Here is a 20,199-nt window from a genome sequence, read left to right as displayed (position 1 = left end):
TCAGGCACCAGCTCCGTCCCTGTCACCAGCAGGAGCCTCTCAGGTGCTCGGTCACCATCCTTCGGTGTCACAGCAGCCCCACCAGCAGCAGAATCTGCAGTGCCAGCACTGGGAATCTTGGAGAGCAGTGAGCCATGCCGTTCTCACAGCAGAGTCAGCCCTGGTTCCACTGGCTCCTTTCGGAGCTCCCCAGCCAGCTGGGATGCCCAGAGCGCACTCCCTTCCTCCCCACCACCACGGGCACCAGTCTTCCCTGCTCAGTCCAGGTTCCAAACCTCCAGAACTATTTCTGACAGGCCAGCACAAGCCAATCACATGCTTGTGAATCAAAAGCATGAGATTTATTGCTGATAAATGTGTCAGAATTCCTCCTGTGATGCAGGACAACTCCCCCAGGTGTTACTGCTATCAGAGAGCACTTCACTGAGCGCCCAGGACATCCCAGCAGAGTGGCACAAAGGACAGGAAGGGACACGGGGTGTGCTGGCTGAGCCTCAGCTCTGGCTGCAGGCTGTGTGCTGGGCCCTGGTTATGGTGCCAGGGATGTGGTGCTGCCTGCTGCTCACCCCAGGACCCTTCCCTCCTTCCCACTGCTCCCCTTGTGCTGCTGGCCCCAAAAGCTCTGCTGCCCTGTCTGTCCCCTGCCAGGGTGAGGGCACAGGGCAGGCAGTGGGGCTTGTCCTGGGGCACAGCAGTGGGAAAAGCTGTACAAACCCATCCCAGTGGGGCGGGTCAGCCACTGGCACCACTGTCCAGCTGGGCATGCCACAGGGGCTGCTGTGGAGGCTGGTGGAGAGAGAGCCACAGCTCACAAGGCACCTGAGCCCAGGTGTCCTCCTTAGCACGAGGAGCTGGTTTGGGATGGTGAGAGCGACCTGCAGAGCACACTGTGGGCTCCCTGGGGTGGGTAGCACTGCGTGGCTGTGACAGGGCTGTGACAGGGCTGTCCTGTCTGCCACGCGGTCACCGATGGTGGCAGGGCACATGGGGACAGGCCATGGCAAGGCCAGGGCGGGATGGGCCAGCTGGACCCCAGGCTCCTCAGAGCTGGGGCTGCCCAAGGCCAGGCTGGACAGGGCCTGCACCCGCCTGGGACAGGGGAAGGTGTCCCTGCCCATGGCAGGGGGCTGGAATGAGATGATCCACAGGGTCCCTGCCGACCCAGCCCATTCCATGATTCTGTAACCGGTGGCATGGACAGGTGGGCTCAGGTTCCAGCCCCCTCCATGGAAGTGGGGCAGTGGCTGCAGGACACCTGGATCCCCAAAGCCCTGGGGATGTGCCCATCAGGCTCTCCAGGCAGCTGCAGGCTCAGGCTCTGCCCAGGCTCTCCTCTGCACCAACAAATGTCACTGCACATCGGAGAACCACGAGGGCAGCTGCAGCCAGAGCCTGCACAGGGGTGGCAGAACCTCCCAGTGAATGCCATCCACTCTGGAGCTGTGCCTGGGATTGCTTATGGATAGAGCTGGAGGTTCCTGGGGAGCTGCACAAGCCTGGTGTGTGCTTTTCTTTAGACCCCTCAAGCAGAGGGTGATGCAGTGCCACTGATGCCACTGGACCAGTTGGTGTGTGGGCTGGCAGCAGCAGCTCCTGTGGCAGCAGCAGCCTGCATGGACACAGCTGCTCCCTCCTGGCTCCCAGCCCAGGGAAGGCACCCCTGCCCTCCCACAGTGATAGCAACCTGGTTTTGAGGACAGCTGCTGCTCCAGCAGCTCCCTTGGGTACCCCCAGCACAGCAAGCACCCCCGTGCAGGGCCAGCCCCTCCCCACGGCCTGCTGGCACCCACACTGCCCCACCACGTGCCCTGCTCTCAAAAAACACCAGCACCACACCTTGCTTGGCTGCTACTCTTTAATGGCTCCTGGCCACGCTGGGAGGGGACACAGGCTGGCGTCCCTCGCAGCAGGGTCTGGCCATCACCAGGGGCTGGCCATCACCAGGGGCTCTGCTCCAGCAGCTCCCTTGGGTACCCCCAGCACAGCAAGCACCCCCATGCAGGGCCAGCCCCTCCCCACGGCCTGCTGGCACCCACACTGCCCCACCACGTGCCCTGCTCTCAAAAAACACCAGCACCACACCTTGCTTGGCTGCTACTCTTTAATGGCTCCTGGCCACGCCGGGAGGGGACACAGGCTGGCAGCTGCAGCAGGGTCTGGCCATCACCAGGGGCTGGCCATCGGGCCTGGCCTTCAGAGGTGCAGCTCGTGGGGCATGGGCTCCCCTCGCAGCCCGGCCAGCAGGTTCTGGGCTGCCAGCACGGCCATGGTGCTGCGCGTGGCGTACGTGGCGCTGCCGATGTGCGGCAGGATCACTGCGGGGACAGCAGGGACACTGCTCACCTCTCGCTGCCCCCGCAGCCCCTCCCAGGGCTGACACAGCTGCAGCACCCAGCAGAGGTTGTTTATTAACAAATATGTGGTACTGCTGCTGTAACTAATGCACTCAATAAATACATGTGTGCGATTAGTCCTGCCTGGTCTTGTTTCACAGATACCAAATCTCCTAGTCCTGCAAATGTTTCCAGAAAGCCTCAGCTCTTATCACTCCTCACACTGTCTACTTTGAGGAACAGTGCAAACAAATAAAAAATGAGTTTTAGCAAAAAGATAAAACAGCAGCTACAGGTCTGTATTTCAGAAACAGACACTTGGTCATGGGCAGGTCCAAATTTTCATGGATGTCCCTATGCTTTCTTTTTGGAGCATACTTTTCCTACCCCAGAAACCCTCTCCCCTGGAGGGAGGACAGCCTGTGAGACACTAGGCAAGCAAGCCCCTTCCTCACCTGCATCATCCTCCTGCACAGAAGGCAGGTCTCAGCCCTGGCCTGCCCCGTGTCCCACCTGCCCAGTGCTGAACCAGCCAGCTAACAGGCTGCCCATGGCAGCCCAGCAGCATTCCCGGGACCAGGACTCCTCCAGGCACACCCAGCAGCCCACCCTCAGTCACTGGGGAGCTTTCCATCACAGTGTGTGCCCAGGAGCCCACAGGGAGCTGGGCAGGGGCTGAGCTGGGAGCTGGTTTCTCCTTCATGCACCTGCTGATACCAGATCCTGCACAAATTTCACACCTTCCAATGAAGGGCCACCACAAAGCTTATCTCAATGGCTTTCTGGACCATTAGAACAGCTCCCACACTTGTTTCCCATCATGTTGATGAGTTCTCACCCCACAGCAGCTCCCTGCATTGTACAGCAGCCCACCTAACCAGACCTGGCCCGCCTGTCCCGTGCTCCGTGCGCCCTGGCAGAGCAGGATGTCCTGTCACCCCCGCGGGTGCGGAGGCAGCAGCTGCGAGCAGGGCTCACCGCAGTTCCTGAGGCTCAGCAGCGGGTGCTCAGTGGGCAGTGGCTCCGGCGTGGTGACGTCCAGCCCGGCGGCCGCGATCTGCCCCTGGGCCAAGGCCTCGTACAGGTCCTCCTGGTTCACCACGGCGCCCCTGCCAGCGCCACGCGACGCCTGTGTCACTGCTCAGGGCCCCACGGGCACCGAGGCGGGGTCCCCAGGACTGCCTGGGCAGGGCTCAGACCCTCTCTGGGTGTGCCTGAGCCCCCCAGCAGAGAGCTGCCCCCTCTCCAGCTGCCCACACTGGGGAAGAGCTGCTGAATAATTTACTGTGCCTTTGGCTCACTCCCCAGGGGCCTTGGCAAATGCTCCCAGCGGCTGCAGCCATGAAGGCTGCCTGGACTCGCAGCCCAGCAGATCCCCCCACTCTCAGAGCTGTGTCAGGGCCAAAGCCACTCTCCAGGCACGGCTCTGGGCTGCCAGTACCTGCTGGTGTTGACAAACACTGCAGTCTTCTTCATCCTGCCAAAGAAGTCCTTGTTGCACATGCCCTGGGTGGCCGGCGTCAGGGCACAGGTGACCACCACGAAGTCTGACTCCTCGGCCAGCCTGGTGAGTGGCACTGAGGGGAGGACAGGGAGACACCCTCAGCACAGCTCCAGGGGCAGCCGCAGTCCCTGCAGCACAGCCTGGAGCCCAGCCTGGGGACTGGAGCCTCCCTCCTGCCAGGAGCAGCTGTCACGTTTTGCTCCAGCTTCCCTGGAATTCCCTGTGGGAATGAAGCTGGCAGAGCACCCCCAGGCAGGACACAGGGCAGGGGAACAGCAGCAGGAGCAGCTGCAGCTCCCTCGGCGTGTGCCCAGCCCTGGCTCAGGAGGCAGGGTCCCCCTGTCACCCCCACTGTGGGGCACGCCTGGCACGTGCAGCCCCTCCTGGCTGCCCCCTCGCCCGGGAGCCCCCCAGCTCCCACCCTGCAGGTGGCACGCCCTGTGAGTGACACCCCTGTCCCAGCCCTGGCCTGTCCTTACCAAACTCAGCCCCAAACTCTGCCGCGCTCTCGGGCTTGGGGCTGCTGCCGGTGTAGAGGAACCTCCTGACCCCAAAGGGCTTCAGCCGCCGGGCCACTGCCTGTCCTAGGAGCGAGGGAGGCAGGGGCTGGCTGCCGTGGCTCACAGCACCCCAGCAGCAGCACCTGCAGCCTCCGAGGGGCTGCAGCAGCGGGACCAGCGCTGCCCGGCTGTGCGGTGGGGCTGGGGACGTTCTGCTCTGGAAAGGGGCCATGCACCCCGGCCCTGTGGCTGCCCCGGGAGCAAGGACAGCAAGGGCTGCTGCCTGCTGGCAAAGTCCACGGCTGGATGGGGCCCAGTGTCCCAGGGTGGACTTTGCCACCGTGTTTGTGCAACTGGGGAGGCAGGGATTGCAGCAGGGCTGGGGTGGTGGCAGCACACGGCACCTGGGGCTGCAGAGCTGCTGGCAGAGGCTCTGCAGGCTCCCCTCGCTGTGCTCACACAGCTCAGCACCAGGCCACCACCTCGGCTGAGCCACAGAGCCCAGCCTGGGCTGGAAACTCTGGAATTCCAGCCCTCCCATGCCAGCAGGGGCCCAGGCTGAGGGCGAGGCTGCAAGCCCACTGTGCCACTGCTGAGACACAGGGCTGAGCCCTGAGCTGCCCTTACCGATCCTGCCCAGCCCGATGATGCCCACGGTGCTGTCGGACAGGCCGTGCCCACACATCCACAGGGGCTTCCAGGTGGTCCAGCCGCCGCTGCCAGGGACACAGGGACAGGGAACGCTCAGAGCCCAGACCATGTCCTTGGTGTGTGCTGCCTGAACTCCTGGCCCTGGCCCCTGGTCACCAACCCCTTGTCACAGCCCTGGCTGGTCCCTTGTCACCAGCCCACTGGCACAGCCCTGGCCCCTTGTCCTACCCCGTGTGTCACAGCCCTGGCTAGTCCCTGGTCATCAGCCCCTTGTCACCAGCCTGTGTGTCACAGCTCTGGCTCCAGCCCCTTGTCACAGCCCTGGCTGGTCCCTGGTCACCATCCTGTGTGTCCCAGCCCCATCCCAGCCGTGTTCCATCCCGCGTGTCCCATCCCTGTCCCAGCCCCTTGTCACCAGCCCATGTGTCCCATCCCACGTGTCCCATCCCTGTCCCAGCCCGTGTGTCTCATCCTGCGTGTCCCAGCCCTGGCTGGTCCCTGGTCACCATCCTGTGTGTCCCATCCCTGTCCCAGCCCCATCCCAGCCCCGTCCCAGCTCCGTCCCAGCCCTGTCCCAGCCCCTGTCCCAGCCCATGTGTCCCATCCCGCGTGTCCCATCCTGCGTGTCCCAGCTCTGGCTGGTCCCTGGTCACCAGCCTGCGTGTCCCAGCTCCTGTCCCAGCCCCGTCCCAGCCCTGTCCCATGTCCCTCCCTCACCTGCGGACCTGCTCGGCGGCCTCGGGCAGGCGGCGGCAGGCGGCCAGCAGCAGGGCCACGGACAGCTCGGCGGTGGCGTCGGTCAGCACCTCGGGGGTGTACCCCACGCGGATCCCCCTGCCACCAGAGCGGGCTGGGGGCAGCCCCGGCTGCTGCCCTGCCGGCCCGCCCGGCTGCCAGCGCTGTCCCGTGCCCGGGGACATCCCTCAGCCCCCCTGCCACCCCTGGCGTGGCCGGGGTGACCCCAGCCCGCAGAGGGGTGCAGGGCTGACCCCAGCCCACCCCTGAGAGCCCACCTGGCAACAGGGACCAGCGGGTGTGGGTGTGCCGGGGAGGGGGTCCCCAGCTGGGGGCAGAGCAGGGGGGACAGAAGGGACAGCGGGGGTCAGAGCAGGGGGGGTCAGAGCAGGGCAGGCGAGGGGCAGCTCGGTCATTTACCGCTTCTTGATCTCGTCCAGGGCCAGGTGGTCGAAGCCCACGGACAGCGTGCTGATGACCTTCAGGCCGGGCCCTGCGAGGCACGAGGGGCAATGCCGTGCCTGTCCCGGGGCACGGCCAGGGAAGCAGGAGGGAGCAGGGTCCCGGGGGACAGCCGGGAGGGGAGCAGGGGTCCCGGGGCATGGCCGGGGGGGGAGCAGGGGCTGGGACAGGCCGGGGGGCAGCAGGGGTCCCGGGCTACAGCCGGGGCAGCAGGGTCCCGGGGTACAGCTGGGGCAGCAGGGTCCCGGGGCAGGGCAGGGCAGGGCAGGGCAGCAGGGTCCCGGGGTACAGCCGGGAGGGGAGCAGGAGTCCCGGGGCAGGGCAGCAGGGTCCCGGGGTACAGCCGGGGCAGCAGGGTCCCGGGGCAGGGCAGGGCAGGGCAGCAGGGTCCCGCACGCACCGGCGGCGTCCAGCACCTCGCGGTCGATGCGGTCCGAGAGCAGGCAGAGCAGCCCGCTCGTCCCCGCCACGCCCGCCAGCAGCTCGGCCCGCGGCACCGGCTCCTCCGAGTCCCACTGCTGCACGCGGCACCTGCGGCACCGGCACCGGCCCGTCACACAGCGGCACCGGCACCGGGACCCGCACCGGACACACCGGCACCGGGACACACCGGCACCGGCCCGTCACACAGCGGCACCGGGACCCGCACCGGAACACACCGGCACCGGGAACCACCGGCACACACCGGCACCGGGAACCACCGGCACACACCGGCACCGGCACCGGGACAGGCACACACCGGGACCGGGGCCGGGAGCCGGCGCGGCCCGCGCTCACCCGCTGGCCTGGGAGAGCAGCCGCAGCCCCTCGGCCGGGATCCGCCGCGTCACGAACACCGACATGGCCCGTGCCACCGCCACCGCCACCGCCGGACAGCCGCGAGCCCTCGGAGCGGCCCGGGAACACGGGAACAGGCCGGGAACACGGGAACAGCCCCTGGCGGCCCGGCACACCGGAACAGCGCGGGCACACCGGAACCGCCCGCCCGCCGCTCGGGGCCGCTTCGCTCGGGGCCGCTCCGCCCCGGCCCGGCCCGCCTGCTGCCCGCCCTGCGCCGGGGCCGGGCCCGCGGGCCGGTCACCGACAGGTGTGACCAGAGACGGACAGGTGTGACCAGAGACGGACAGGGGTGACCGCACACCGGCACATGTGACCGTACACAGACAGGTGTGCCATGCACGGACAGGTGTGCCATGCACGGGCAGGTGTGACCATACAGAGACAGGTGTGTCGTACACAGACAGATGTGCCATGCACAGGTGTGCCATGCACGGACAGGTGTGCCATGCACGGGCAGGTGTGATCCTACACGGACAGGTGTGACTGTGCAAGGGCAGGTGTGCAATCCACGTGCGTACACAGACAGATGTGCCATGCACAGGTGTGCCATGCACGGACAGGTGTGCCAGGCTCGGACAGGTGTGCACATTCCTGCGCACACACACCATCAGTGGCTCCTTTGGTGAATCCCCCCAGCCTCTGGTGGCAGCTTTGGGGCACCCCACAGGCTATGGGTGGGTCAGCTGCCCCCTCCCGCTGGGCTGTGGGACTCTGCTCGTTAATTAACCCAGATTTAAATTCTCTGATCTGAGCAGGTTCTGTGCTGCAGGTGCGGGGCAGGGGCGCCCAGGTGAGCTCGGTAGTTAACAGAGCTGTGCTGCCTCTTGGAGCAGGCACAGAGGCACACAGGTAGGGGTGACACACCTGTGGAGAGGGGAGGTGCAGTCTGAGGTGCACACACCAGGATGTTGCTCCGCGTGGGGTTCATTCTGCTGCTCCAGGTGGGATTTCCTTTATCGTGGTGTACCATCAGCACGCTGCCAGATTATGCCAGCAGAATTGGCTTTATTTGTTAATAACTGCCTGAAAGTTTGCTTTGTGCTGCCGAGCTGGGTGTCATTCGAGCTGACAGCTTATCTGCCCCCGATCAGTGTGGATTAGTGTGGGAGCACCTGCTCTGCAGTGTGACACCTCCAGGCTCTCCCGTTCCCCAGGGATGTGGTGCAGCCACCCCCAGACACCCCAGCAAGCTCTGGGCCGGTGCTCCCAGTGCCCCCCGAGGGAGGAGCCCCCCGGAGGGGGTTATTTGCCAAACAAAGTGCACAATTCTGGCCACAAGGTGTTTTTATCCATTGGCACCATCCCTTGTTTCCTACTTTGGGGGTTTCTGGGTAAAACCCACACTCATGTGTAAATGCCTGATTCTGTTGTGGTTTGTTGCAGGCAGGGCCTGACCCTGGGACACTGGGAACATTTCAAGGAGGGCTGGAAGAGAGGGAGAGGAGTGGGTGGTGGGACACGCACTGCACTGCCACCTCCCTGCCCCCAGGTGTGGCTGCCTCACCTCCACACGGCCCTGGCCCTGCTGCTGCCAAGGGGAACGACTGCAGAGTAGGGAATGCCAGCCTCTCATGCCTCTGGGGTTTGACCAGTGCCAGGGAGGGACAGGAGAAGCCACCAGCCTCCCCCTTCTGAAGGGAAACACCCCCGGCACAGAGGGCAGCTCCCGGGGGATGCAGCAGCGTGGGGGCAGCCCCTGCAAACAGACAGGAGGGGCTGGGTCTGTGCCCACCCATGATCCCGTTGTCCCATGGTCTCATCCCATCCAATCCCATGATCCCGTCCCATGACGAAGGGAAACACCCCCGGCACAGAGGGCAGCTCCTGGGGGATGCAACAGCGTGGGGCAGCCCCTGCAAACAGACACAGAGGGGCTGGGTCTGTGCCCACCCATGATCCCGTTGTCCCATGATCTCATCCCATCCCATGATCCCGTCCCATGATTTCATCCCATTGCCCATTGTCCCATTGTCCCATGATCCCATTGTCCCATAGTCCCACGGTCCCACTGTCCCACGATCCCATTGTCCCATGATCCCATCCCATCATCCCATTGTCCCATTGTCCCATGATCCGATTGTCCCATTGTCCCATGATCCCATTGTCCCATTGTCCCATGGTCCCATCGTCCCATGGTCCCATCATCCCATTGTCCCATGATCCCCTCCCACTGTCCCATGGTCCCATTGTCTCATGATCCCATCCCATCCCATCCCATTGTCCCACGGTCCCAGTGTCCCACGATCCCACCCATTGTCCCATTGTCCCATGGTCCCATCATCCCACTGTCCCACGGTCCCAGTGTCCCACGATCCCATCCCGGGCTTGCTGGGAGCGCAGGGATGCAGCTGGCTCCCGGGATTTCTGCAGGAGGAGCAGCCCTGCAGGGGCACGGGCGATGGGGCAGCAGGGCTGATCCCAGTCTGTCCCGAGCCCGGTGCCTGGGACACGCCTGGCCAGTGCCAGCGTGTGCCAGGGCAGGAGTGTCCCATGTGTGCCAGGAGAGGAGTGTGCCAGGGCAGGAGCGTGCCAGGGCAGGAGCGTGCCAGGATGGGTGGTTGTGCCGCTGCTGCTCCCTGGAGCTCCTTTCCCAGCCCGAATCCCGGTGTGTGTCCCTCCTGTCCTGCTGCTCCCGGCTGCAGGAGTGCCCCGGGGTTATTCCTGCCAAACCCGCGATGAGCCAGCCTGCCGTGCCCCCGCTCCGTGTCCTGCTCCCGGCTGTCCTTCCCTCCCTGCCCCCTGGGGCTGGCAGAGCCCGGGACAGCGGGGCCCGCTGCCTGCCACAGCGCTGGGGACACCTGCCACCCCCGGCTGCGCCAACGCCACAAACGCAGGGACACCGCGGGGCACGCTGCCGCCTGCCCTGGGGCCCAAAGCCCGGCAGCCTCCCAGCCTGTCCCAGCGGCAGCGTCCTGCTGGCCTGGCTGCGCCACACCCTGTGCCCTTGTGTCTCCGTGTCCCCGCGTCCCCGTGTCCCTGCTGTCCCCGTGTCCCTGTGTCCCTGTGCCCTTGTGTCCCCGTGTCCCCGTGTCCCTGGTGTCCGCCGATGTTCCCTCTGTCCCCGTGTCCCTCTGTCCCTCTGTCCCTGTGCCCTCTCCCCCTGGCTGTGCCCGCATCCCCGTGTCCCGGTGTCCCCGCTGTTCCTGCTCTGCCCTGTCCCTCTGTCCCTGCTGTCCCCGCTGTCCCCGCTGTCCCCGCTGTCCCCGCTGTCCCCGTGTCCCCTCAGTGCCCATCTCGTGTCCCCGTGTCCCCTTTGTCCCCTGTCCCCGCTGTCCCGTGTCCCTGCTGTGCCCATCGCGTGTCCCCGCTGTCCCGTGTCCCCGTGTCCCCGCTGTCCCGTGTCCCCACTGTCCCCGCTGTCCCCGCTGTCCCGTGTCCCCGCTGTCCCGTGTCCCGTGTCCCCGCTGTCCCGTGTCCCGTGTCCCCGCGGTGCTGCTCCAGCCGGTGCCAGCCCCGGGTCCGTGCGGCGGGAGCGGCTGGGGCTGCGGGGCTGCAGCCAGCGGGAGTGCGCAGCATTCCCGGGATTCCTGCGGGCAGCAGGGACCAGCTGCTCCCTTTGGGTCCCCAGCGCCCCTGGGGCACGGCTGGGGGTCCGTGCCTGGGAGCAACTGGAACTGGAACTGCTCGAGGAGAATCTCGTAATTCTCTCCTGACAGAGGCTTGGAAGGAAGGCCCGCAGTGAATGCACAGTGCCCACAGCTGTCAGAGCCCAGGACATCCCTCTGGGTGCCCTGGATGGCTCAAAGCCCTGGCAGGAAGCCAAAGACACCTGGGAATTCCATCTCAACCCACGGAGCAAATTGCCAACCTTATGTGAAGAATTACAAGTCACAAAACTTTAAGTAGTTGAAGTTGTCCCAGGGTGAGAGGTGGAATTTTGAAGAGTTTCACTGTGGGGGTCTAGGGGACAAGATGGGGGGATCTGGGCACTGTCCTGTCCTTCCCCTTCTTCTTCCCAGCCTCCATCTCCTTGGTGATGGTGGCACTCTGGGGTTGGTGTAGGGCAGAAAGTCACTGTCTGACACAGTGATAGGTGCTGGGACACAACTGTAAATATGGAATATGTGCTTTGTAGTATGAAGGACAACCCCAGCCCCTGGGAGGGCAGAGTGCCTCAGACTGAGCTGCAGAACAGACCTTGGCAGGCCAGACAGAAAATAAAATAGATAAAAATAGATTTATTATTTTCAATAAAAAATAATAAACACCTTGAGAACGACAGCTGAAGACTCCTGATTTCTTCCCGGACAGCTGGGCTGGGGAAAAGAGACTTTTAACACACCTCGGGGTCATCTCAACCAGAGAGAAAACCCCGAGACAGATCAGCCCTGGTGGCCCTGCAGCCAGAGGGTGAGTCCCACAAATGGGAGTGACCCCACAGCCTGTGCCTGCAGGGCCAGACCATCCCAGCTGCCCAAAGACTGGCTGCCCCTGGCAGTGCCCCCGGGGCAGCACCTGCAGCAGGACACTCAGGGTGACAGGGACAGGCACAGCACGGAGAGCAGGGCGGGATAACCACTGAGAATTTTGCCAAAGTGCAGGGAAAAGGCAGGCAGATGGCGTGAATATTAGTGCATGAAAATGACTAGCACTCTGAGAATTTCCCAGTGTACTTCTGGCTGGTTTGGGCTTGCTTTTATAATTAATTTATGGAAAGCGCTTAAATTGGGAATAAACACAATCTCACAAATCCCTGCTAATCTCTGCCTGTATTTTTGAAATGATACCCTGAAGGTACAGCTCCTCACAATGATTAAACTGCCTTTCTTTTAAGCATTAAAAGGGGCCTTTTCCAGGTGGCCATGGCTGTGTGAGCAGCCAGGCCCAGGCTCTGACCTGCTCTGGGTGCAGGAGGTGCCTGGGCAGGGCACTCCCCCACTGCACTGCTGCATGCCAAATCTGACAATATTTCCATTTTGGATTCGTGTATTTTAATGCAAAATACGACCCGGTGCGTTGTCAGCCTGCGACTCAGGAGCACTCAGCTATCAGCATAAATTTAGAAAGCGCCTTGAAAATGGAAGGAAATGTGTTTAATTAAGTGTCTGCCCAGCTGCCCCCGGGGTGGGTGTGGGCTGGGCCCCGTGTCCCCTGCAGGGGGGACAGAGCACAGCTCGGGGGGCTCCCCCAGAGTGCAGAGGGGACCCCAGGCTGCTGTGGGGTGGCCCCAAAGGCTCCAGGAGCGACGGCATCGAGGCAGGGAAGCGAACAAAGATTTGGTTCCACATTAAACAAAGGTTTTGTTGTTATTTTATGGTATTATTTATTATATTCTCGTGCCTCAGAGTGCAAATCCAGGTGGGAATCACCCGGGGCACAGCCTGCTGAGCCATGCACAGGAGGAGCAGTGTGCTTGTCCCCTCCCTGTCACAGCTCAGGGACCGGGCTGTGCTGCTGGGGAGCCCCTTCAGAGGGGGGCAGGGGCAGGTGTGGGTGCTGCCAGCAGCTCCAGGCACCTGGCACAGGGACACGGGGGCACAGGAGGCTGGCAGGGCACGGTGCGGTGCTGCCAGTGCCAACCTGGGGCCACCCCAGGCCTGTGGCTGGCACCTCACACTGCCTGGGCCGGCCAGGAGGGCAAGGTGTGGCACTGCCACCCTGCAGAGTGCCAGTGGCAGGGCCCTGCAGGGTCCTTGTGGCACTGCTGCCCTGGCCCTGCTCTCCACAGCAATCCCTGCCCGTCCCTCAGGGGGCAGCTCCAGCTCCCCAGAGAGGGCACAGAACCTGGGGCTGGTTTTTGCAAACTGTGTAATATATCTATCTGTCTATATCTTTATGTATATCTATATCTATATCTTTATCTATATCTAATCTATCTCTCTCTCTACCTCTATCTCTATCTATATATCTATATCTATATCTATACCTATATCTAAATCTAATCTATCTCTGTCTCTGTCTTTGTCTCTGTCTCTATCTCTATCTATATATCTATATCTAATATATCTATATCTATATCTATATCTATATCTATACCTATATCTAATCTATCTCTGTCTCTGTCTCTGTCTCTGTCTCTATCTATATATCTATATCTAATATATCTATATCTCCATATCCATATCCATATCTATATCTATACCTATATCCATATCTATATCTATACCTAATCTATCTCTATCTCTGTCTCTATCTCTATCTATGTATCTATATCTAATATATCTATATATCCATATCTATATCCATATCTATATCTATATCTATATCTATATCTATATCTATATCTATATCTATATCTATATCTATACCTATATCTAATCTATCTCTGTCTCTGTCTCTGTCTCTGTCTCTATCTATATATCTATATCTAATATATCTATATCTATATCCATATCTATATCCATATCTATATCTATCTATCTATCTATCTAAAATGTAATGCAATCTGTATTACATCTGTAAGATCTATTCTGTAGAGTTATTTATTGCTGTCCTGCTGCAGTGATTTGTTCCATCACAACCATCCCAGGGCTCTGCACCCTTTTTTCTTTTTTTTTGCTCAGCATTCCCCTGCTACACACAGGAGTGGTAGGTTCTGACACAGTTCTGTTCTTCAGGGAAAAAGAGAGAGACTGTGAAAGACTGAATGCTATCTTTGTTTCCAAAATAATGCTGCGGTAATTAAAATGCTGGGAAAGTTGTTCTGCTCCCAGAAGAAATGAATAGTTTTGGCTGTCTTGCCCCATTAATTGCACATTACTCAAATACATGTACTTTATAACATGCGTATTCACTCACCTGCTTGCTCTGAAAGTCAAATGCAGGTGTGAATATGCATGACAGCCTTTGATGCGCAGGAATCGTTCGGTGCATCACCACAGGCTGCTCCTGAGCTGCCTTTCCTGTGGGGCTGCAGGGTGCCAGCTCGGCCCGGAGCAGCCTGCTCTCATGCCAGCTCCCGCAGCTGCCCCTGCCCCGTTTCAGCCCCCAGGGTCACTGCAGGCTCCGGGGTTTTGGAGGGAGGCTCAGCTCCTGACAGCTCCACCTGCGCTCTCGGGGATTTTGGGAACCATTCAGGAACCATTGTCTCAGCTGCACGAGGTGAAGCCTGCCCAGCCCAGGGGAGCACGCCACCAGAGTTTGGGGCAGAACCATGAGGGTTTGGGGCAGGCCAGGCCGTGGCTGTGCTGGCTGTCACCGCCCAGCATCAGCTGGTTCTGCTTGCGGGCTGTGGCACACGGCAGGGAGGGACCAGCAGGGTCCCCGACCCTCAGGGAGGGAGGGAGCAGACCTTGAGAACTGAGGGACCTCCAGCACGTCTGAAAGCCCAGCAGCCATGGTCAGATCACCCAGTAAATCTGATCTCCCTGATCTCCCTCCCTGCCATGTGCCAATCAGCCCGCAGCTCCAGCAGCTGAACTGGTGCTGGGGCACAGGTGGAATAATGCCCAGGCACGGGGCTGATGCTGTTCTGCTGCATCCCTTCCTCCTGCTGCTGCTCCCAGCTGCTTCTGGAGCCCTCACCTGGACAGAGAGCACTCACCTGGGACGTGCAGACCCAGGGCAGAGCTGGGAAAGGGGACAGGACCCACATCCTCTGCCTGTTCCCAAAACAGAGGAGGCTGCAGCCCCACGCATGCACCTCCCAGCAGCGCCACATCTCTGCAGCTGCCGCTCCCGGGTGGCTCTGGAGTGCCAGGGAGGGGCAGGAGCTGTCCCCAGCAGCCAGGGCTGTGCCCTGTCCCCAGCAGCCAGGGCTGCTGGCCCTGCTGCCAGCGACAGGTCCAGCTGCAGCCACGGAGGAACAATGTGCTCCTACTGTATGGTACCCGATTGTACATCAAAACTATTATTTCCAACATCGCTGGCTTAATTGTAAAACTATAATACAAATGACATTGGGGGTTTGCTGGAGTTAAATTTTAATAGCAAGCCAGCGCCCTTTTAATGACATTTTATACATTTAAATTGAGCATGATCCCTTTGGGAACAGTAATTTTATTCATGGAGATTATGTCTAATTTGAATATAAAAACACCACTAAAAAGATATTGGATTTGCTATTTTTCACTTGCAGGAGCTGCGGAGTCCAACCTTCCCAACTGACTGGGCTTTGGCGGATTACAAACTCCAGGAAAGTGCGGGACGAGACCCAGGGCAGCCCAGCGCCCCTCTGCTGGCCTGGCTGGCTGCGGCGGCTCTGCGGGCCAGCAGCAGCGCCCCGAGCACGGCTGCGGGGCCGAGGGGCAGCGCCCGGCCTGGGCGAGCCCTGGCTCTGCTGCAGCCGCAGCCCTGGGGTGGCAGCTGCTCCTGCACTGCTGCTGCACTGCTGCTGCACTGCTGCTCTGCTCCTGTCCCTGGTGCTGGGGCTGCCCGGAGCCCCCCGGCTCCAGCGCCAAGCCGTGCGGCTCCTGTCGGGCTGGCGGGTGCCGCGGCGGGGTGCAGTCCCCCCGGAGGGCAGGGGAGGGTCCCAAGGGTCTGGAGGGCAGGGGAGGGTCCGGAGGTCTGGAAGGTCTGCAGGGCACGGGAGGGTCTGGAGGGTGTGCAGGGCAGGGGAGGGTCCCAAGGGTCCGGAGGGTCTGGTATCTAGGGGAGGTCTGGAGGGTCCGGAGGGTCCGGAGGGTCCAAAGGGTTCCAAGTGTCTGGAGGGTCCCAAGGGTCCGGAGGATCTGGAGATTCCCAAGGTTCTGGAGGGCAGGGGAGGGTGCGGAGGGTCCGCCTGGCCGGGAGGGTCCCAAGGGTCTGGAGGGTCCGGAGGGTCTGGAAGGTCTGGAAGGTCCGGAGGGTCTGGAGGGTCCCAAGGTTCTGGAGGGCAGGGGAGGGTCCGGGGGGTCCGCCTGGCCGGGGCTGTGCGGCAGCAGGGTCCCGGGCTGAGGCTGGCACGCCGCTCTGCAGGGACTGTCCCCAGCCCAGCTGAGCCTGCCCGTGCGCGGGGGACCCTGGGCTGGGGGCGCTTCGGAGAGCCGGGAGCGCGGGCACGGCCCCGGCACGGCCACGGGCACGGGGCAGCGGCTCCGGTGGCTCTGCCCGTGCGGGACCCGCAGGAGCGGGGCCGGGCTGGGCTCCGGTGCCCGCCGCGGGTGCGTGCCCGCCGCCTGCGGGGCACCGGGGCCGGGCTGAGCTCCCCGGGCGGAGCCGCGGGGCCGGCAGCCCTGCCGCTCCTCGGGGACCCTCCAGGGTGGAGAGCGGGACCGCGGGGAGCGGGGCAGCCCCGCCGAGCCCCCGGCGAGAGCGGCGCTGCCGAGTCTCCGGGAGCGGATAAACTGCTTGGCCTTCGGACAAGATTATTTCCGTTCAGAACACGATTGTTATCACTTAATTGAAAATAATTATCCAATGCAAATTGGCTCCAAGTTGGCAGGCGAGGTGAGGAGATGGCGCGTTTCCAAGGCGTCCCGGGGAGAGCCGGGTGCGCTGGGAGGGCGAGGGGCTACGGCTGTCCCCGGGCTGAGGGGGAGCACACTGCCGGGGCAAAGTCCCTTTGCAGCGCCTGCACCCTCCGGGAAAGCAGCCGGGGCCGAGCTGCCAGGGCTCTCCCGAGCTGGGGCGCTGAGGTTCGCCTTCCCGCAGCAGCAGCAGCTGAGGTGTGACCCTGCGGGCTGCTGCAGCCCCCAGCCCAGGTGTGACCCTGCCTGCTCTCGCCAGGACAGAGCAGAACACGGGTCTGTAAGTTCCCCATCCCAGCGCCCTGGTGGTGCTGAGCCTGCTCTCCTGGCCGGGGGCAGCCCTGCCCGAGGCTCAGCCCCTGGCAGCTCCGCGGGCACTCCGCCCTCGGCATCGCCTCTGCTCCCTCCTCCTCCTTTCCTGAACGGATTTGGATCAGACAGGGCCTTCCCAAACGCACACAATGCCCCGACAGTGCACAGGCACACCAGAGAACACCAGCTTTGCACAACACTGTGATTTAACCAGACTGGCACAAGGTTAATTAAAAAAAAAGCCCCAATGTTTAAATGCACTTTCATCAGGAGAAGCGCAAAATGCCTCTGCAAGAATTTCTGCCAGGACTTTTCAAACCTTGCAAAGCACAATTAGACACAGTCAAATATTGCCCTGGTTAGAGACTATTAGTTTTCCTTACATTTGTCATGAATTAATTTTTTCCGGCTGTATCAACAGTGTTTCCTTTATAAATACAACTGGCTCCTTTACACTGAAAAATTAAATTTGCTCTGATAATGAACTGAGGTGCTAATAATCATTTTGCAATGCAAAAAAAAGTGCAATTACTGGCTGCTGTGCCCTGCTGGGTGTCAGTGACCCCGCTCTGCCCTTGTCACCCCAGCCCACCCCGAGGGTGCAGCAGGGCAGTGCCCATCCTCGCTGGCAGCTCCTGGGCCACCTGGTGGGGTGTCACCCCAGAGTGACACGGGGGGTGACACGAGGTCTGCAGTGGGGCTGGGAACGGGGAGAGTTTGACAAGAAAGTCTCACAGATACGGGTGCTTGGCAGGAAGATTTTTGAATGCAGAAGCTGAGGAAGGAATAGAGATGGAAGCAAGTTTTGGTATAGAAGAACAGAATTGCTGAGCCACTCTCACTGGATAACCAAGGAGGCAAAGGGAGTATTGCAATCATTTGCAGTGCTAAAGAGCTGCTGGAGCCCTGCAGCCCTCGTTTTGGCTCTTACACAGTGGGGTGAGGCAGCCTGGGCGCGGGTCGGGGTCGGCACCGGGGACTGCTGCTGCTGCTGCTCTCTGTACACGTGTGGTTACATGATGGTCCCTGCACAGCAGACTGGTGTTTTGAGACAGACTTTAGGGCAGGAACACCTGAAGGAAGAGCCAGACCCGTGCTGTGTCACAAAGACACATCCAGTTCCCCCCACAGGTGTGCCATGGACACCGACACCTCAAATCACTGCACTCCTTCTTCCCTCAACCTCTCTGTGTAGTGGCTGCAGCAAATGATGGGCCCAATACTCCCTTCTCCCCTCTTCCCTCCTGGGACAGCTGCCCCCATTACCCAACAAGACTCTGACCTCCTGACCCACCCATCTTGTCTGCTGTGCAGTGCTGGGCCGGAGCTGCAGCCCTTTGTTTATGCACGCCATGTAGGTTTCCCCCTGCTGCCTCACCAGTGCACATCAGCTGCGACCTCCAGACACCGTCCTCTCCCGGGAGCAGCATGTTTTCCAGCCCCAGGCATCTCTGGAGTAAGGATGACAGCTCTCTCAGGGAGGGGCAGAGCAGGCGGCAGGAGTGACAGGCTGTGGTTTGCTGCAGTGAAGCAGAGCTCCACGGAAGCAGCTCAGTCTGCAGCTGCCAGGCCTGCTGCAGGATTCCAGCACAGCACTGCCCTCTCACAGCCCCTGACCTCTGATGCTGCTGATGCTGGGAAACCCACCCCTCTTTGCCTTTTTCCTTGTCCTCTGCTCCTCACTGAAGGTAAACAATCTCCTGCTGCTTCACTCTTGTGCTGAACTCTCCAAGATCCATCAGCTGCCCACAGAAGCCTCACAGGGCATGCTGGTGGCACTGGCTGCTGGTGACAGCTGCTGCTGGACACAACCTGCTTTGCTCCAAGAGGTGCCAGCCACAGCTGCAGACACCAGGTTATGCCACTCCTGATTTACCCAGGTGCTTGCCAGCCACAAGCCAGCCTTGTCCCTGTCCCTTTCCTCGCCGGTGCCACTATCCAGACCTGCCAGTTCTGCCCTGAATGCCCTGCTGGGAGCAGATTTCTGCCAAGCCTGACACTGGTCAGTCCTGGAGCTGGCGTCATTCCCTGCCAGGACCCAAACTCACCCTGGTCCATGCCCCAGGCTGGATGTGCCACTGCAGGATCTTGTTTCTTCTCCCACAGTGCCAGTGCTGCTGCCTGCCAGCTGGATCCTGGCCACGGGCCTGGAGGATGCTCCCTCACCCAGATCCCTTCTGCTTCCAGGGCTGCTGCTGCCCTTTTTTCCCTTCCCATATGTAGCCATGCTATTTTATGAAAAATCCTCTGCTAGGATTTTTCCTGTCCTGAGGAGCTGAGAGCCTCAGGAAAGAAATGCAAACAATAACTGTGTGCTGCTGTGGGATGCCACAGGTGCATCTTCCACTGGTCCTTGTGGATTGTTTTGAATTGGTGACCAACCACAGCCCCCTGTGCCCAGGCTGTGAGCAGGCACAGGATTTTGTGATGCATTCTATTCTATTCTATTCTATTCTATTCTATTCTATTCTATTCTATTCTATTCTATTCTATTCTATTCTATTCTATTCTATTCCATTCCATTCCATTCCATTCTATTCTTGTTCTTTGTAGCCTTCTGATCTTCTTCTCTCTCTGTTCTTTTAGTACAGTTTTAATGTAGTATTTTAATATAATATATAACATAATAAATCAGCCTTCTGAGAAAAATGGAGTCAAGCCTTGTGTCCCCACACGTGGGGTGTTCGCCTCAACACCCACAGTCCTGAAAATCATGCTTGCCCCATGTTTTGCCCTCTGTCCTGCAAGCAGCAGGCACTCCCAGAGCAGAGGCTCTGTGGGGCTGGGTACCTGCAGGACCTGCAGAGGCAGCTCCCCCACAGGTCACTGCTGCTGGTGACAGCAGGTGACAGCCAGGAGCCACCGTGGGCAGCCAGACCTCGTGGGTGTGTGTGAGTCACTGTGCCTGACGTGTCACTGTCGGAACCCAGGACATCCCTCTGGGTGCCCTGGGTGGCTCAAAGCCCTGGCAGGGGCTCAGAGACCCTGGCAGGAAGCCAAAGACACCTGGAAATTCCATCTCAACCCATGGAGCAAATTGCCAACCTGATATGAAGAACTACAGGTCACAAAAGTTTCAGTAGCATAGTAGTAGCAATCACAGGGTGAAGGGAAAAACTTTGGAGCACTGTACAGAGGGGTTTTGTATGTTGTACAGGGGGGTTTGAAATTCTGTACATGGGGGTCAGGGGTTCTAAGATGGAGGGATTTGGGCGTGCCCCGTCCTTCTTCTTTCTTCTCCCTGCCATCCATGTTCAGGATGATGTTGGCATGTGTGGATTGGTTCATAGAGAAAGTGCACTTGCCAACAAGGGCAGAAAGTATTGGAAATTAAAGGTAAATATCTAATATGTAGTTTTCACTATAAAAGAGACCCCGTGGGCAGGAGAGTGCCCTTGGCTGTCTTGCTGATCAGACCTCGGCTGCACAGACAGAAAAACTCTGTAGATAAGGAACAATAAACTCAACTGAAGACCGAAAAGCAAGATCCAGACTCCTTCCTTCGAGAGTGCGGCCTGCCCAGAACCACCTTTTCC

At 60.5% G+C, this 20,199-nt stretch overlaps 1 protein-coding gene across 3 annotated transcripts; it reads right to left on the bottom strand.

Annotated features, from left to right (window-relative positions):
- Positions 1-1,841: 1,841 nt before the first annotated feature.
- On the bottom strand, positions 1,842-7,169 carry GRHPR (glyoxylate and hydroxypyruvate reductase). Of its 3 annotated transcripts, none has more exons than XM_039708437.1 (10): positions 6,963-7,169; positions 6,586-6,716; positions 6,144-6,216; positions 5,706-5,822; positions 4,965-5,053; positions 4,317-4,421; positions 3,775-3,910; positions 3,312-3,442; positions 2,154-2,315; positions 1,842-1,944 (listed from the first exon to the last, which is right to left on the bottom strand). In XM_039708437.1, the coding sequence occupies exons 1-9, from the start codon at positions 7,025-7,027 to the stop codon at positions 2,194-2,196; spliced, it is 969 nt and encodes a 322-aa protein (XP_039564371.1). In that variant the 5' UTR covers positions 7,028-7,169; the 3' UTR covers positions 1,842-1,944; positions 2,154-2,193. The 3 variants fall into 3 exon arrangements, with proteins under 3 accessions (XP_039564371.1, XP_039564369.1, XP_039564370.1); XM_039708435.1 differs by having other exon boundaries at positions 1,842-1,947; positions 2,187-2,315; positions 6,963-7,168; XM_039708436.1 differs by having other exon boundaries at positions 1,842-1,930; positions 2,187-2,315; positions 6,963-7,168.
- Positions 7,170-20,199: the final 13,030 nt, after the last annotated feature.

The sequence above is a fragment of the Passer montanus genome, unplaced genomic scaffold, assembly GCF_014805655.1.
Source record: "Passer montanus isolate IOZ18808 unplaced genomic scaffold, ASM1480565v1 scaffold201, whole genome shotgun sequence".
Taxonomy (NCBI): Eukaryota; Metazoa; Chordata; class Aves; order Passeriformes; family Passeridae; genus Passer; species Passer montanus.
The sequence above is the reverse complement of the archived record's forward strand: the minus strand, read 5'-3'. Positions and strand labels throughout refer to the sequence as shown.